At 42.9% G+C, this 18915-nt stretch overlaps 1 protein-coding gene across 1 annotated transcript in view; it reads left to right on the forward strand.

The window, feature by feature from the left end:
* LOC139389430 (unconventional myosin-Ih-like) overlaps positions 1 to 18915 on the forward strand; it is a 57212-nt gene that overhangs the window by 12852 nt on the left and 25445 nt on the right. The window contains exons 13-22 of the mRNA XM_071136183.1: positions 6261 to 6341; positions 6552 to 6643; positions 6905 to 6999; positions 7159 to 7205; positions 8090 to 8170; positions 8450 to 8555; positions 8732 to 8849; positions 13166 to 13279; positions 13369 to 13445; positions 13527 to 13595. Of these exons, the coding sequence (XP_070992284.1) occupies positions 6261 to 6341; positions 6552 to 6643; positions 6905 to 6999; positions 7159 to 7205; positions 8090 to 8170; positions 8450 to 8555; positions 8732 to 8849; positions 13166 to 13279; positions 13369 to 13445; positions 13527 to 13595 (880 nt within the window). The remainder of the gene's footprint in view (positions 1 to 6260; positions 6342 to 6551; positions 6644 to 6904; positions 7000 to 7158; positions 7206 to 8089; positions 8171 to 8449; positions 8556 to 8731; positions 8850 to 13165; positions 13280 to 13368; positions 13446 to 13526; positions 13596 to 18915) is intronic.

Genomic DNA, 18915 nt, shown 5'->3' on the forward strand with positions numbered 1-18915 from the left:
TGTCAACGTATTGTGACGTGGAATCTACGAGGAAAATACATAGGATTTTTTTTAAAGTCATCAACCTGCTGCAGTTTCAACTGTTGTTTTGAAGGTGAAATTTCACCCACAGGATTATGTCATCGGGATAACCAATTTTCAACACAGACAAACTTTGCATACAATATGTTGAATTTGTACATTTAAAACAATGTCAGATCTTCAACGTAATATCCACTATAAGAAAACAAACTATACTGAGCAGCAACTCCTACTGGGGAATTGATCTGTCTTTGGTCTCCCATCCAGGGCTTTAACCAAGTCTCCACTTAATAGATTCACTGTTGTTATATAAGACATTCTAAAGGATAGGTTTAACAGAGCAAATGAAAGATAACCATATTTCAATGATATATCATCAATGATGCAAATTTAGGCCTATATAGCATTTGTGAAGTAATCCACAGCTATTGTTTCAATTCAACCCAGGACTCAACTAAAACTAGACAATACATATAGGCCAAGGGTTTCAAGCTTTGGTTGATATCAAATGGAATTCAACAAGTTAATTCAAAAACGACAGTGGCTTCAGAAAGTATTCACACCCCTTGACTTTTTCCACATTTTGCTGTGTTACAAATCGGGATTAAAATGGAACAAATTCAAAAAGAAATTCTCAACAATCTAAATAAAAAACTGTAATGTCAAAGTGGAAGGAACTCCAGTGTGTATTTGGCCTTGAGTTTTAGGTTATTGTCCTGCTAAAGACGAATTTGTCTCCCAGTGTCTGTTGGAAAGCAGACTGAACCAGGTTTTCCTCTAGGACTTTGCCTGTGCTTCGCTCTATTCCATTTATTTTTATCAACAACAAAAACTCCCTAGTACTTGCCTATGACGAGCGTACCCATAACATGATGCAGCCACCACTGCTTGAAAATATGAAGAGGGGTACTCAGTGTTGTACTTGATTTGCCCAAAATAGCACGTTTGTTCCCGACAAAACTGTGGTTATATGTAGAAACCAGACAACAAAGTTTACAGTAAGCCTCAAAAATCTATAAATCTATATATCCCCAAGCAACTGTTATGTACAACTGCGAACCAATCAGTTGGTAAAACAGAGCGGTGACACGAATCCAAACAACTTCTACAATTTGTTATTACAAAAGTGGATTTGCTCGAAAAGAATGTAGAGGCGATCGTGTCACACGCACAACAAGGCATTTGAATGAATGAGCAAGATAACAAAATTAGTCTTTTGGAAACAAAGTTGCAAACATTAGAAGATGAATTGGACCAGCAATAAAATAGAATTAGACGAAACAGCATGAGAATATTGTCCTTACCGGAAAACGAGGAAAAAGGTGACCATACCAGCTATGTGGTCAAACTGATATCAGAGGAACTTCACGTGGCTATATCACCAGAAGATCTGGAACGATGCCACAGGATCAGCATGAAACAAAATGACGCTAAATACCCAAGCATGGTAACCTTCAAACTGTGGAACTATCAAACCAAAATTAACATTCTGAGGTCACAGGGGGGAAGGAGATCAAAATCCACGGTTGGTCCATTCGATTCGGCCAGGACCTGTCTGCTAAGCTGAAAGAGAGACGCAAGGAATACATTCCAATCAGACAGCTACTGTAGGAAAAGGGGATCAAGCCTTAGCTCTGTTCCCAGCAGTGCAGTGGGTATGGAAGGGAACGCAAAGGATGGAATTCACAAGCGCCAATGAAGCCCTAGTTACAAGAAACCTTCCCAGTTGAAGGAGGAGAGCCCTCTTCTCCGAGAAGTGGTAGGAAGTAGGAAAAAACAATGAGTGCACTAGGCTACATACAGGGGTGCCTAAGACCATCTTATTGTACATTGAGACCATATCATTTCCCTCTCCCCCCAATACAATCTACAGTAGTGGCCAAAAGTTTTGAGAATGACACAAATATTAATTTTCACAAAGTCTGCTGCCTCAGTATGTATGATGGTAATTTGCATATACTCCAGAATGTTATGACGAGTGATCAGATGAATTGCAATTAATTGCAAAGTCCCTCTTTGCCATGCAAATGAACTGAATCCCCCCAAAACATTTCCACTGCATTTCAGCCCTGCCACAAAAGGACCAGCTGACATCATGTCAGTGATTCTCTCGTTAACACAGGTGTGAGTGTTGACGAGGACAAGGCTGGAGATCACTCTGTCATGCTGATTGAGTTCAAAAAACAGACTGGAAGATTCAAAAGGAGGGTTTTGCTTGGAATCATTGTTCTTCCTCTGTCAATCATGGTTAACTGCAAGGAAACACGTGCCGTCATCATTGTTTTGCACAAAAAGGGCTTCACAGGCAAGGATATTGCTGCCAGTGAGGTTGTACCTAAATCAACGATTTATCAGATCATCAAGAACTTCAAGGAGAGTGGTTCAATTGTTGTGAAGAAGGCTTCAGGGCGCCCAAGAAAGTCCAGCAAGCGCCAGGGCCGTCTCCTAAAGTTGATTCAGCTGCGGGATCGGGGCACCAACAGTACAGAGCTTGCTCAGGAATGGCAGCAGGCAGGTGTGAGTGCATCTGCACACACAGTGAGGCGAAGACTTTTGGAGGATGGCCTGGGGTCAAGAAGGGCAGCAAAGAAGCCACTTCTCTCCAGGAAAAACATCAGGGACAGACTGATATTCTGCAAAAGATACAGGGATTGAACTGCTGAGGACTGGTGTAAAGTCATTTTCAATGATGAATCCCCTTTCCGATTGTTTGGGGCATCCGGAAAAAAGCTTGTCCGGAGAAGACAAGGTGAGCGCTACCATCAGTCCTCTGTCATGCCAACAATAAAGCATCCTGAGACCATTCATGTGTGATGTTGCTTCTCAGCCAATGAAGTGGACTCACTCACAATTTTGCCTAAGAACACAGCCATGAATAAAGAATGGTACCAACACATCCTCCGAGAGCAACATCTCCCAACCATCCAGAAACAGTTTGGTGACGAACAATGCCTTTTCCAGCCATAAGGCAAAAGTCATAACTAAGTGGCACGGGGAACTAAACATCGATATTTTGGGTCCATGGCCAGGAAACTCCCGAAACCTTAATCCCATTGAGAACTTGTGGTCAATCCTCAAGAGGCGGGTGGAGAAACAAAAGCATGGCTTGGGTGGGAAAGGATGGAAGGTTGGGACAAGCTTGGCTTGGGTGGGTAAGGATAGGAGGTTGGGACAAGCATGCCTTGGGTGGGGTAAAGGGGCCAGAAAACAGGGAGAGTGAGGTGGAGAGGGATGGGTTTGGCTTGGGAGAGAGAGAAAGAAGGATTTAACAATACTACAATATACATTTATTTAAAACATTTTGCAAACCTGATGTAAAATGAATAAGATGAATATGAATAAGAGTTCTGGACAGATTAGGAGATGTTGAGAAATTATTATTCCTTGTTTGTCTTTATAGCTCAGTTGGTGGTTGTTGGTGAGAGTGGAGCGGGGCTCTGTCCGAGGGAGGCCTGATTCACGCAGTCTCCTCTGAACAGTTGATGTTGAGATGTGTCTGTTGCTTGAACTCTGTGAAGCATTTATTTGGGCTGCAATCTGAGGTACAGTTAACTCTAATGAACGTATCCTCTGCAGCAGAGGTAACTCTGGGTCTTCCTTTCCTGTGGCGGTCCTCATGAGAGCCAGTTTCATCATAGCGCTTGATGGTTTTTGTGACTGTACTTGAAGAAACTTTCAAAGTTCTTGACATTTTCTGGATTGACTGACCTTCATGTCTTAAAGTAATGATGGACTGTCGTTTCTCTTTGATTATTTGAGCTGTTCTTGCCATAATATGGACTTTGTCTTTTAACAAATAGGGCTATCTTCTGTATACCCACCCCTACCTTGTCACAACACAACTGATTGGCTCAAAAGCATTAAGAAGGAAATAAATTCCACAAATTAACTTTTAACAAGGAACACCTGTTAATTGAAAGCGTTCCAGGTAACTACCTCATTAAGTTGTTTGAGAGAATGCCAAGAGTGTGCAAAGCTATCATCAAGGCAAAGGGTGGCTAGTTTGAAGAATCTCAAATCTATTTTGATATGTTTTACACTTTTTTGGTTACTACATGATTCCATATGAGTTATTTAATCGTTTTGATGTCTTCACTATTATTCTACAATGTAGAATAGTCAAAATAAAGAAAAACCCTTGAATGAGTAGGTGTGTCCAAACATTTGACTGGTACTGTATGTACAACGACATAATCCACAAACGTTTGGTACAGAGGAGTTGGATCTTAAAAGCCCTAAAAAGGCATAGTGCCTCAAACTACAAGGAAGTACGTTGCATTATGTTTTTGTACGTTTTCTGTTAAATGTCCACTCAGCCCTCATGCTCACATGCTTTATGTATGTAATGTATACAATAACTATGTATTCATACTGTGACTCTCCCATATCATGGAATGCCCACCGCCCTCATATGACATGTCTGCCAAAAAGTTTTATCTGGTTCTTTGATTTGATTTTATACAGGACCAACAATTTATTGCATGGAATTTGCACGGGCTCCAAAAAAAGAGAGAAGCCTATTGTTCTTGAACACGTAAAAAGAGGTTGTCAGAAGATGTGGTTTTCCTGCAAATGTTACATTTAAAAAAAAGGAGGAATTTAAAATTTAAAGAGGAGCTGGGTTGGAGAGGCCTATGCTGCCACCTACTGTAGCAACAGCAGAGGTGTAGGCATCCTGATAAATAAGAATACATCCTTTTCCCGTATATCCCAGTACACGGACCAAGAAGGCCATTTTTCTAACATTGAATTGTACCTTATATGGTGAAAACTACACATTGATTCCATTGTATATCCCACCAGGGGCAAATCTTTTTTTTGTTGTTGATAGAATTCAAGCTATAGTAGATCAAATCCAGACAGTAACTATTATTTTAGCAGGTGATCTAAAGCATAATGTACATTCGATAAGATTGGCAGACATAGAAATAAAAAAGGCACATTCAAGGGACCTCCAAAGAGGCTGAAAAATTCTATCGCTACAAATAATTTACAGGACACCCGGAGATTACTATTCTCAGCTACGAAAGACTACTCCTATTTTTCTCAAAGTAAGAAAAGCTATTCAAGAATTTACTACATTTCTATTTCCAAAAATGCTCTCAACAACATTCCATGATATAGTGATATTGGATCATTCCATACGCTTTAAATGAAGGCCAGGCTGTTAGGAAGGGTAATGCAACCCCTGGGCCAGACTACACTCAATCATAGGACCTACTGAAGAGATGAGTCTTCAGTAAAGACATAAAGGTCGAGACAGAGTTTGCGTCTCTCACATAGATAGGCAGACCATTCCATAAAAATTGAGCTCTATAGAAGATAACAAGCTAGCTAGCTAACAAGACGAACTAGCTAGCTAGCTTGCTCGCTCACAAGACTAACTAGCTAGCTCGCTCATAAGACTAGCCAACTGCGTTGTTGCTTGCATGAGATTGGCTGTTGTCTTGGGGGTGGCACACAGCCTGTTAGGCATCATTCAGGATTTAAATGCCCCATGAGGGCTTAGATGCTCCACAAGCTTTTAACTCAAGATAAGTGACATTTAGCTTGCTAACATTCTAACTTATAAACTGATAATGAACTCCAAACACAAATGAAAGCATGGTGTTAGCATGAAATGTACCATCGCTTAGCGTAGCAATCAATAAAAAAACGTATGCGCTGATCCATTGTGGGCTCTGCCGCTTCAGCCATAGTATTATTGTCAATCCATCATCAATACGTCCACACTCCTATTCATAGAGTTTATTTTGTGATCTTCCCAAAACAACTTTTTTTATGTCACGATCATGAGATAAATAAGTTGTGATCTCGACATAATGAAGGAATTTATTTATTTATTCATATAATTCTGTATGTTACATTGTTATTACACTGTAATAAGGACCCCTGAAAATGAAGTGTTACCGAACCTTGTTGTGCTTTTAAATGTTTGAAAGCGCAGTGATAAAAAAGTTTGGTGACAACCTAACCAAAAATTTGACATTGATTTTCCATAGGAATTTGGTCATTTTTTAGATGGTTGAAAGCATAGTGATAACACATTGGGAATTCAACAAACTTCCGGCTGTCTTTCTGATGTTGTAATCTTATTGATCACGTATCAACCAAATATTACCCAATTGTCAATGCTGAAATGACCCAGTGGGTTGTGGATGTTTCTGTTGAGTTTGACTCAGGTAGTATTTCCCTCACTTACCCATGTTTTCCTATCACCTATTTCCTTTCCTCTTCAGTGGGAGCCTGTCCAGTTCTTCAACAACAAGATTATCTGTGACCTAGTGGAGGAGAAACACAGGGGCATCATCTCAGTGCTGGTGAGGACACACAAACAGCACCCTATTCCCTATCTAATTGCACTACATTTGATCAGGGCTCTGGGCAAAAGAAGTGCACTACATACGGAATAGGGTGCCATTTTGGACACCCATAAGACTGAACCCATACAGTAACATGAAGCATCCTATTGGTTTTGGAAAGGACATAGGCTGAAATGGCGAGCGGTGTTAATCTTGTTGCTTTCTTAGGATGAAGAGTGCCTGAGGCCTGGAGAGGCCACTGACCTCACGTTTCTGGAGAGGCTTGAGGAAAAATTAGACAGTCACCCTCATTTCGTCACGTGAGTGTAGCTACCTCCCCTCCCTCCCGGCCCCCCACTCCTGCACACGTACATATTGACCACGCACAACCCTTCTCAAGGATATACAATGGTGTAACTTTATCACTTAAGTCAACCTCCCTTATCACTTAAGCCCAAAGCCTTAAACATTTTGCTGATAGATCTATTATTGTCCCACCCTGTGAGTCGACACAATGAGCTAAGGCTCTGTCCTTACATTCCTCTCACTCTTCATCCCTCTCTCCATCCCATTGACTGCAGGCACAAGCTGGCTGACAAGAAGACACGTAAGACGCTGGAGAGGGGCAACTTTCGCCTTCTGCATTACGCCGGGGAGGTCACCTACTGTGTTGTGGGTAAGGGAAACCATGGTCTCAGGCCCAGTGGGGGCGTTACTCTGCTCCTCAATGTCCCTACATGTCCTACTACTAGATCTCACTGCCACTATCACGTGTCCCTTCTCATTCAGGACACTCTCTCACATGTTGTTATTGTTGTTATTTGTGTCATCCCAGGGTTCCTCAGCAAAAACAATGACCTGTTATACAGAAACATCAAAGATGTGAGTCTGCAGGTTTCTACTCATGTATTATGTGAGACGAGGAAGGGACTCTTCAATTGGTTCCTTAATTATTTACTCTCCTGTAGACTTATTGTAAATAATAGAGGAGGAGGGGAATGCAGTGAATTTGGCCAATGGGTCTTGGGTATACACTTGATGGGTGGTGTGTGTGTGTGTGTGTGTGTGTGTGTGTGTGTGTGTGTGTGTTTATCCCAAAGAGATTCTATTAAATTACTAGAGGGGCAATGTCATAAACCCTCAAAGTTTCAGAATGGGGGGAAAATGGCAGCCATATTGGTCAGGGAGAAATCCAAACTAGTCTAATTGGAATAAATGGCAGGAGAGGCCTTATCCTGATTTTACTTATGCAGGAAAATGAAAGTAAGGCATGTGATATGTCAAAAATTGTGTAATATAATTATTGTCAATCTAAAATATTGTAATATAATTATAAATACAGTTTGTATGGGTATTATACAAATGTACTGTATAAATAGCCTCTATGTATATATGTAAACACACCATAAATGACTACATTTGTGCTTTTATATGATACAATATTAGTACTTGTTGCATTTACAACTTGTCCTTTCATCAACTGATTTCAGCTGAGGATTGACTGCATTGTTCGAATGGAATGTTGTCATATTGGCAGTTAATAAAAACAAATGTATGGAATCATTCCTCTAAAACTGGCTAGCTAACATACAGTGCCGATCAATTCTTCAAATTCTTTATTTGACACAATATCTTATCATAGCACTGGCACCTCCTTGACCAAAAAGGCTGACCTTTATCCAATCATCAGGTTCATGTCCATTCTGTTATTTTAATTCTTAATTCTATTGTTTAACCCCCCCCCCCCCCCCTTTCCCTACTCACAGGTGATGCGGCAATCTAAAAATTCCATAGTCAGAGAGTGCTTTGCATCAAAGGAGTCGGATGGCAGGCGGCGACCAGAGACGGTGACAGCTCACCAAGATTTTCTCCCACCTCTTTCCCATCTGTCCCCCTGAAGTCACGATTACATTGTTTCTTTCCTTGTACATTGCCTCAATAGTATAACATATTAAATATAGCATGGCTGTATGGGGACGTACCGTTTTCAGAATGACCAATAACTGAGAAAAGCAATAGATTGCTCTGTGTTTAAATTAGATTATTCATTGTCCCCTTGAAACAACACTAAATTGTAAAAGCAGTCTGCTAGAACTGACACTGATTCCAGGCCTGTTTCTCTGTAGGTTGCTAGCCAGTTTAAGAGCAGTCTGCTGGGACTGACAGACATCCTCATGTCTAAGGAGCCCTGGTATGTGCGCTGCCTCAAATCTAACGAGTCCCAACAGCCAGGTGAGAGACCCTCTGACCTCCACCACGTGCACCACATCTTCACCAGCTGGTGGCACTTCCAAACTGCGAAACGGCAACCTGTCAACTGTGTTTATGAAGCAATTTCTCCTTCTTTCTTTCTCTTTTGCCCTCTGTCTTTCTCTCCTTTTGTGTGCACGCACGCACACGCACAACAGGGCAGTTTGACGACGTGCTGGTTCGGCACCAAGTGAAGTACCTGGGGCTGATGGAACACCTTAGGGTCAGACGGGCAGGTTTTGCATACCGATGCCACTATGACGTTTTTCTGCAGAGGTAGGACAATAGAACTTATTGCGTTAGCAGACCACATTGATTACTTTGTAGAGGGAGGAATTTCAGCCTATGATTTTGCCTTCACATGAGCTGTTGATATTAGGGGCCTGGTCCAAAAATTGCATCCACCTCCCAAACGTAAAAAATATTTTCACATGACCCTGCTCTTGTACAGTAAAATAAATTGCACACCATCCCCCCCTCATAGAATGAACTCAAAAAGTCAGATGTTCAACATTGTGATGCCATATTTAAATCAAATCAAATGTATTTATATAGCCCTTCGTACATCAGCTGATATCTCAAAGTGCTGTACAGAAACCCAGCCTAAAACCCCAAACAGCAAGCAATGTAGGTGTAGAAGCACGGTGTCTAGGAAAAACTCCCTAGAAAGGCCAAAACCTAGGAAGAAACCTAGAGAGGAACCAGGCTATGTGGGGTGGCCAGTCCTCTTCTGGCTGTGCCGGGTGGAGATTATAACAGAACATGGCCAAGATGTTCAAATGTTCATAAATGACCAGCATGGCCCAATAATAATAAGTCAGAACAGTTGAAACTGGAGCAGCAGCACGGCCAGGTGGACCAAGGAGTCATCATGTCAGGTAGTCCTGAGGCATGGTCCTAGGGCTCAGGTCCTCCGAGAGAGAGAAAGAAAGAGAGAAAGAGAGAATTAGAGAGAGCACACTTAAATTCACACAGGACACCGAATAGGACAGGAGAAGTACTCCAGATATAACAAACTGACCCTAGCCCCCCGACACATAAACTACTGCAGCATAAATACTGTAGGCTGAGACAGGAGGGGTCAGGAGACACTGTGGCCCCATCCGAGGACACCCCCGGAGAGGGCCAAACAGGAATTATAATTATATATATGCAACAAATCTTCCACCAACAGATTTGTGTCAATGCAGCACACAACCATTAAACAAAGCATACGGACTTCGGCAACTTCAATATCATGGTTTGCCAATCTTGACCAACAGAAAATACATCCCTCCCTACCATGTAGGTTCTACCCAGTATTGAATGTCATTGAACGTTTGTGTTTTGTAACAGATGTCTCTTTCCACTCATCAAATGGCCGCTGCACAGTTTAGATTGATTGAATGGTTATATGTCAGTAAAAAAAATAAAACTGTTGTGGAAATTACCACCAGGGATACCTGAAGTCAATTGTAACAAGTGCGCTGAGAGTCGGGAAGCAAGTACAGGGAGCAAGCGTTTTAATAAATAAACAAAACCATAAACACAACAATAAACAACGCAAAACACAAACAACGCATCGACATGAAACAGAGTCAACTCTAGGCATACTGATGGTTTTGTCACAAAAAATGTTGCGTAAGTATAGCGAATATTCCCACTCTGCTATTAGCATGTGCGTTCTAGTCAACAGCTCGCAGATACAGTGCGGGTTAGCCTACTAAATGATGTGATTATTATGGACAAAAAGTATTTTTATTTATCAAACAGCAGCCAAACATCAATCATCAGCCACGTCCTCAGAGAATGCACAGACCAGATGGCTGGAGTGTTTCCGGACATATTCAATCTCTCCCTATCCCAGTCTGTTGCCCCCACTTGCTTAAAGATGTCCACCATTTTCCTGTACCGAAGAAAGCAAAAGGTAACTGAACTAAATGACTACCGCCCGTAGCACTCACTTCTGTCATCATTAAGTGCTTTGAGAGGCTAGTTAAAGAGCATATCAACTCCACCTTACCCGACACCCTAGCACCACTGCAATTTGCATACCGCCTCAAAAGATCCACGGATGATGCAATCGCCATTGCACTGCCCTATCCCATCTGGACAAGAGGAATACTTATGTAAGAATGCTGTTCATTGACTACAGCTCAGCCTTCAACAACATAGTACCCTCCAAGCTCATCATTAAGCTCGGGGACCTGGGTCTGAACCCCGCCCTGTGCAACTGTGTCCTGGACTTCCTGACAGTCCGCCCCCAGGTGGTGAAGGTAGACAACAACACCAATGGCGCATGCTCAGCCTTCTCCTGTACTCCCTGTTTACCCATGACTGTGTGGCCACGCATACCCGAGCCACAGACCGCCATCATCCAGAAGGCTAGGTCAGTACAGGTGCATCAAAGCTGGGCCCGAGAGACTGAAAAACAGCTTCTATCTCAAGGCCATCAGACTGTTAAATAGCCATCACTACCCGGCCTCCACCCAGCACCCTGCCATGAACTTAGTCACTGTCTCTAGACGGCTACCACCCGGTTACTCATCCGTGCACCTTAGAGGCTGCTGCCCTATGTACATAGACATGGGACACAGGTCACTTTAATAATGGAACACTGGTCACTTTAATAATGGAACACCGGTCACTTTAATAATGTTCACATACTGTTTTACCCATTTCATATGTATATACTGTATTCTAGTCAAGTCCATCCTATTCAACCATTGCTGTACATGTACTATTCTACACATGTATTCTTCAGATATACTATATATTCTATCCACATGATGGCCATAATGTCTATACATCCCATCACATATACATGTATATACTGTGTGTGTATGTATATATATATACTCCGGACTCCGACATTGCTCGTCCTAATATTTCTAAATTTCTTCTATAACATGCGTATGTGACCAATACAATTTGATTTGATTTGATTTGATTCATGTCGCCTGAACCCTCGATATTTATTGAAAGGAACATAAAGCTCATCACCGTGCACTTTCACCACCTTGTGAAGTTCATCATAACTTAATTAATCTGTAGCCTAAAAAACTGCATGCTTTCCCATGATGTCATGCTTTCCCATGATGTCGTGACATGTTTTATCTACATGTACACTCTTAGACAAAGGGTTCCAAAAGGGTTATTCAGATGTCCCTATAGGAGAACTCTTTTTGATTCCTGAGAGAACCCTTTCTGATTTCACATAGAACCCTTTTGGGTTCCATGGAGAAACCTCTGTGGAAAGGGTCCTACATGGAACTCAAAATGGTTTTAGCTGGAACCGAAAGGGTTCTACCTGGAACCAAAAAGGGTTCTTCAAAAGGTTTCTCCTATGAGGACAGCCGAAGAACCCTTTTAGGTTCAAGATAGCACTTTTTTTTCTAAGAGTGTACTTTACTCGCATAAAAATGTTGGATGGAACCTGGTTAATGTGAAGCCATTTTGAGGATGCTGGAATTATATTTTGGACAAACGCGTGCATGCCTATGGGAGACTTTTGAAGTAGCCTAATCCCTTATCAGATTAAAACATTGTGAATGTTCGTACCACATATAAAAGGTAATACATTTTAAAAGTTAAATTATACTGTAAATATTTAGGCTGTATTAAAGCGTTAGGTTCTAGGTGCACGAGGAATGGCCTATGTTTCCACGTTATTATAGGACGACATGGGAGACTGATGATCTGCAACAGACAGCGCATCAGTATCAGAATTAAAAATACAGCGACTGGCCTGCTACTGTCTTTCTAAACCTTATAAACTGCCGAGAGGAGATCCACAACTGATCCAAATGGAATGAAACATTGAAATCAATGCCTTTGCCAAGTTATATTTTCACTGCAGCCTAGTGTATCATTTTGTACACTTGAAAACAGTAATACAATTATTCATTGCATTGTGGTGTTGTTGGCTAGTCTAGCTAGGATAATTGTATTGTCCCTAAACAAGATCTACAGGGGAGCTTTCTGATCTGCGTGTCTCATGTCTTCACTGTTCTTTCATGCACAATAATGCAGCTGGCCTTTACACTGTCTATCAGCTATTCCTATTTGTTATTGTGGATTCACATTGAAAACTGATGCTGCTTTGAATGCTTTTATATGTGGTATGATTGCTAGTTAGCCTATTGCATATCTTGACAAACGATCCACCTACAACTACATATGTCACTATGACAGTTAGACTGGAAGACTATTACTGATCTGAGGCACAGTATAAGTTAGTGTGTAGAAAAGTGTAGTGCATAAGGGACGTACCAAAACACATTGATATGGTGGAGGCACATGCAAGCAGATAAGGAAATGTGACTATGTGTAAGAAGTTATAAACCAAAAATGATATGGTAAAACCTGCTAAAGACTGAAAAAAAAAATGCACTACCCACCCCTGTGCCCAATAAAAAACACAACCATCCCCTATTTTTTAAATGTCTACCTGTCCATTATTATTTATTTTTTATTGTGTCCCCTTGGGGAAATTTGTCTTGTGTCTCAACACAAACAAGCACAGGTATTACATGCAGTACAACATACTGTAGAGCATTAGGCCTACTCCATCTAGGTCTAGGACAATCAGGTGATGTGTGATCCACCTCCAGATACAAGCCCCTATGCCCAGCCACCTGGCCCTATTGGAGAGGAGTGGCTGCAGAAGGAGTGGAAGTGCTGGTGCAGCACCTAGGTTACCTGCCAGATGAGTACAAAATGGGCAGGTGAGAGCAGCTAACCAGTGTGGGCAACTCATTTCTCCTTGACTAAATTGGTTCATACAGACCTCTGTTACCTTTCCATTTCACTTTAGAACCAAGATATTTATCCGCCACCCCAGGACACTTTTTGCTACAGAGGATGCCTTTGAGGTCTGCAAACATGATCTTGGTAAGGACAGGAAAACTAAGATAAATCAAGAGGTTTTATTTATTTGCATAGAGATTTTAATATTACTCATTGATATTACAGCATCAAGGATTCAGGCCCAGTACAAGGCATACTGGCAAAAAGGACAATTCAGAAGACAGAAAGAAGCCGGTAAGTGACTGCTAAGCTACATGGTGTGGTCCTCTGTAGCCATTGTTGGGGAAGCTACTCTAAAAATATAGTTTACCAAGCTACCAATTACTTCACACTAGAAGACATTAAGCTACACTAAAGCTACCCTTAAAGGGCAAGTCCGCCCCTTTTCAACCTCATTTTCATCATCTCCAGCACCAAACCAGTGTCTACATATGTGAAAACAGTACATTTCTATGATCTGTGGTAAAAAAAAATATAAGAAGAAATGATTAAAATTTAAAAAACAGGGATTTTCAAAAGCTGCAAGAGTTTCTAGCCAAAGGGAGGGTATTTTCTTGCTCCTCACAGAAGTAGAACTGCGCCGTTGTGAAAATATGTTGACACTGGTATTGTGCTGGAGGTAATGAAAATGAGGTTGAAAAGTGGTGGAGTTGTGCTTTAAGAAAAATGTTGAAAAAGTCGTTCACTACATCCAAACTACTCCATCGTGAAAAATTCTATATCATAGACTACAAATCGGAAGAACAGATCAATTTAGGTTCATATGTTAGCAGAGGGGTTAACATGGCAAAAAAGTAATTGACTACTGAAAAGATGACCTAGATTTGAATTAGGTTCAACTACCACTAAGCTACTGTAAAATGTAGTTAAATTACTAGTTGAACTACATGTAGTTCACTATTCCCAAACACTGCCTGTAGTTTAGTTGGTAGAGCATGGTGCTTGCAACACCAGTATGTATTGTGGGTTTGATTCCCAGGACCATCCACATATAAAACAAAAATGGATGCACGCACGACTGTAAGTTACTTTGAATAAAAGTGTCTGCTAAATGGCATATATTTATTAAATATACACTGAACAAAAATATAAATGCTACATGTAAAGCGTTGGTCCCATGTTTCATGAGCTGAAATAAAAGATCCCCAAAATTGTCCATGTGCACAAAAAGCTTATTTCTCTCTGATTTTGTGCACAAATTTGTTTACATTACTGTTAGTGAGCATTTCTCCTTTGCCAAGATAATACATCCAACTGACAGGTGTGGCATATCAAGAAGCTGATTAAACAGCAGGATCATTACACAGGTGCACCTTGTGCTGGGGAGAATAAAAGGCCACTCTAAATTGTGCAGTTTTGTCACACAACACAATGCCACAGATGTCTCAAGCCTTGAGGGAGTGTGCAGTTGGCATGCTGATTGCAGGAATGTCTACCAGAGCTGTTGCCAGAGAACTGAATGTTAATGTCTCTACCGTAAGCCCCCTCCAATGTTGTTTTAGAGAATTTGGCGGTACGTTCAACCAGCCTCACGACCACAGACAAAGTGTATGGCTTCGTATGGGCGAGCGGTTTGCTGATGTCAATGTTGTGAACAGAGTGCCCCATGGTGGCGGTGGGGTTACGGTATGGGCAAGCATAAGCTACAGACAAGGAACACAATTGCACTTTATCAATGGCAATTTGAATTCACAGAGATACCGTGACGAGATCCCGAGGCCCATTGTCATTCCATTCATCTGACACCATCACCTTGTGTTTCAGCATGGTAATGCCCCATGTCGTAAGGATCTGTACACAATTCATGAAAACTGAAAATGTTCCAGTTCTTCCATGGCCTGCATACTCACCAGACATGTCACTCGTTGAGCATGTTTGGGATGCTCTGTATCGACGTGTACGACAGCGTGTTCCAATTCCCACCAATGTCCAGCAACTTCCCACAGCCATTGAAGAGAAGTGGGAAAACACTTGATCAACTCTATGCGAAGGAGATATGTCACGCTGCATGAGGCAAATGGTAGTCACACCAGATACTGACTGGTTTTCTGATCCACGCCTCTACCAGATGCATATCTGTTGTCACGTTCTGACCCTAGTATTTGTGTTATTTGTTTGTTTGAATTGGTCAGGACGTGAGTTGGGTGGGCATTCTATGTTTTGTGTTTCTAGGTTGGTTTTCTGTGTTCGGCCTAGTATGGTTCTCAATCAGAGGCAGGTGTCGTTAGTTGTCTCTGATTGAGAATCATACTTAGGTAGCCTGGGTTTCACTGTTTGTTTGTGGGTGATTGTTTCCGTGTCTGTGTTTTATACCACACGGTACTGGTTTCGGTTATTCAGTTTCACATTTGTTGTTTTTGTAAATTTAAGTGTTCAGTTTGGATTCATTATTAAATAAGATGAACACAAACCACGCTGCGCTTTGGTCCTCTCCTTCAACGGAAGAAAACCCTTACAGAATCACCCACCAACCAAGGACCAAGCGGCGTGTTAAACAGCAGCAGCAACAGGGGCTCAAGACTCCTGGACGTGGGAGGAAATCCTTGTCGGGAGAGGAACCTGGGCAAAGCCAGGGGAGTGTCGCCGCCCCAAGGAGCAGCAGAAGCAACAGCAGCAGCAATGGGAGAGGCAGCACTATTTGGAGAAATGGACTTGGGAGGAGATCCTAGACGGGAAAGGACCCTGGGCAGAGTCAGGGGAATATTGCCACCCCAAAGCCGAGCTGGAGGCAGCGAAAGCAGAGAGGCGGCATTATGAGGAGCTAGCACGGCAGAGCGGCTGGAAGCCCGAGAGGCAGCCCCAAAAATGTATTGGGGGGGGAACAGGGAGAGTGTGGCCGAGTCAGGTGGCAGAGTCAGACTTGAGCCAACTCCCCCTGTTTACCGTAAGGAGCCATGGATGTTATCAGAGCAGTTGGCGAAGTTGAGGTGTGCGTCTGAGAAGGTTGAGGAGTTATTGGACAGATTGGAGGAGAGTGAACGGATGGGAGATGAGGAGACACTTGAGGAGGTGTTAATAGAATTGTAGGAGAGTGAAGAGAGAGAGCAGTTGATTTGGCGTAGTATGCAAGACATTCGCCCTGAGGTGCGTGTCCCCAGCCCGGTACCACCAGTGCCGGCACCCCGCACCAGGCTGTCTTTCCGTCCCATCAATACAGGTGGTCCCGCCTGTCCGGCGCTACCAGAGCTTCCGCCCCTCAGTCCAGAGGTGCCAGAGCCTTCCTCCTCTCCAGCGCTGCCGGAGTCTCCCGCCTGTCCGGCCCTGCCAGAGCTTCCGCCCCTCAGTCCAGAGGCGCCAGAGCCCCTCTGTCCAGCGCTGCCAGAGCTTTCCTCTCCAGCGCTGCTGGAGTCTCTAGTCTGCCCAGCGCTGCCTGAGCTGCCTCTCAGTCCTGAGCTATATCTCAGTCCTGAGCTCCCCCTCAGTCCTGAGCTACCCCTTAAGTCCAGAGGTGTCCCTCAGTCCGGTGGGCCTGTTTAGGGTTCCCAGGTCAGGGTCGGCGGCAAGGGTCGCCGTTCCTAGGAGACCACAGAGGCGGACTAAGACTATGGTGGAGTGGGGTCCAGCGCCAGAGCCGCCACCGCGGACAGATGCCCATCCAGACCCTCCCCTATAGGTTCAGGTTTTGCGGCCGGAGTCCGCACCTTGGGAGGGGGGTACTGTCACGTTCTGACCCTAGTATTTGTTTGAATTGGTCAGGACGTGAGTTGGGTGGTGTTACGAATCCCTTTTGGCCCGACAGTCTAGGGGGGATGGTAGTGAGACCCGTAACATAACTCATGTAAATTATAACAGTGACAAAGTAAAAGTGAACGAAATAACCACGACAACCGAAATAATACCGTCAAACTCAGGGTTTATTTCTAAACACACGGTAATGGGGGGAGCAGGAAAAAGGGCTGAGCTGGACTCAAGGAAAGAAACAAATATGCAAAAACACCCCTAAGCTAGACTAGCCTATTTCAACAACAGCTAACTAACTAACCAAAAATACAGTGGGTGGTCCGCCCAGTTCTAACTAGTGTGTGTTAACAAAGTTTACCTACGGGTAGTGTATGCCCATGGGCGACTTGTCTTGGTTTCCCCCTTTTCCCACCAGCAAACACCATAAGCAAAAACAATACTCACAGGAGATGAAAGTGATTTGGAGGTGCTCAAACAAAAGAGGTTAATTAATACACAAAGAGAGAGATCTACATACATGGCATTTACAAAGAGATTGTGCTACTGAAATCTATCAAGAACAGCTATCTACCAACATGGCATTACAAAGATTGAGCTCTCCTGAAATCTACAAAGAACAGCTATCTACCAACATGGCATTACAAAGATTGAGCTCCCTTGAACAAACAAATGATGGGGTTTTTAAACCATGGGGAAGGAACTGTGATAGGGTAGGAAACAGGAGGAGGTGTGTCTTCTGATTGATGGGTTGATTGTTGACTGATTGGGGAGTAATGATTTTCACCTGTGAGGGGAGAAGGAGAGAAAAGAAACACACACAGGATACCTGTATCCGTAACACTCCCACCCTTAAAAGAGCAACCCTAGGGGGGATTGCGACTACAGTATTTAAATGAACACTCACAACAAATCAACAACCTTGCAAAACATACAGAAATCATCTTCACACACGAGACAAAGCATCTGCCAACACATTATCTGAACCCTTTTTGTGGCGGATCTCCAAATTATAATTTTGTACAATCAGCGCCCAACGCATAAGGCGCTGGTTCTGGTTGTACATTCGGTGGAGAAAAACTAAGGGGTTATGGTCAGTATACACAATCACTGGTAGGGCACTGGAACCAATGTATACTTCGAAGTATTGCAGAGCCAACAACAAAGCAAGAGCTTCTTGTTCTATTGTCGCATAGTTTGTTTGACATTTATTAAATTTACGTGAAAAATAACAAACGGGATGATCTATTCCACTCTTGTCCTGCTGCAGTAGAACAGCACCAGCACCTCTGGCACTAGCATCTACCTCTAGCTTGAACGGTTGTTCAAAATCCGGAGCAGCAAGTACAGGGGTACTACATAAGAGTGCTTTCGCTGATTCAAAAGCTCTCTTACAATCAGGGGACAACACAAATGGTCTTGCCGGACTGAGCAAATCAGTCAATGGAGCAACTACCGCAGAGAAATTTTTACAGAAGCTACAGTAGTAGCCAACCATCCCTAAAAAGCGGCGTAGCTCTCGTCTAGTGGTAGGTGCAGGGAATGCAGTTATAGCCAAGACCTTGGCATCAACAGGGCGCACCTGTCCATGGCCAACCTCTTTACCGAGATAGGTAACAGTAGCCTTCCCAAACTCGCACTTTGCCAAGTTCAGGGTTAGAGAAGCAGCTGCCAACCGTTCACATACTACCCTTAGCGAGTCAACATGATCTGACCACTCAGACGAATAAATCACTAGGTCATCAAGGTATGCACTACAATTAGGAACGCCAGCTAATACGGAGTTAACCAGTCGTTGGAAAGTGGCTGGTGCATTTCGCATCCCAAAAGCCATGACTGAGTACTGTAGGAAGTTATCTGGGGTCACAAAGGCAGA

This window comes from Oncorhynchus clarkii, chromosome 30 (genome assembly GCF_045791955.1).
Source record: "Oncorhynchus clarkii lewisi isolate Uvic-CL-2024 chromosome 30, UVic_Ocla_1.0, whole genome shotgun sequence".
NCBI classification, from domain to species: domain Eukaryota; kingdom Metazoa; phylum Chordata; class Actinopteri; order Salmoniformes; family Salmonidae; genus Oncorhynchus; species Oncorhynchus clarkii.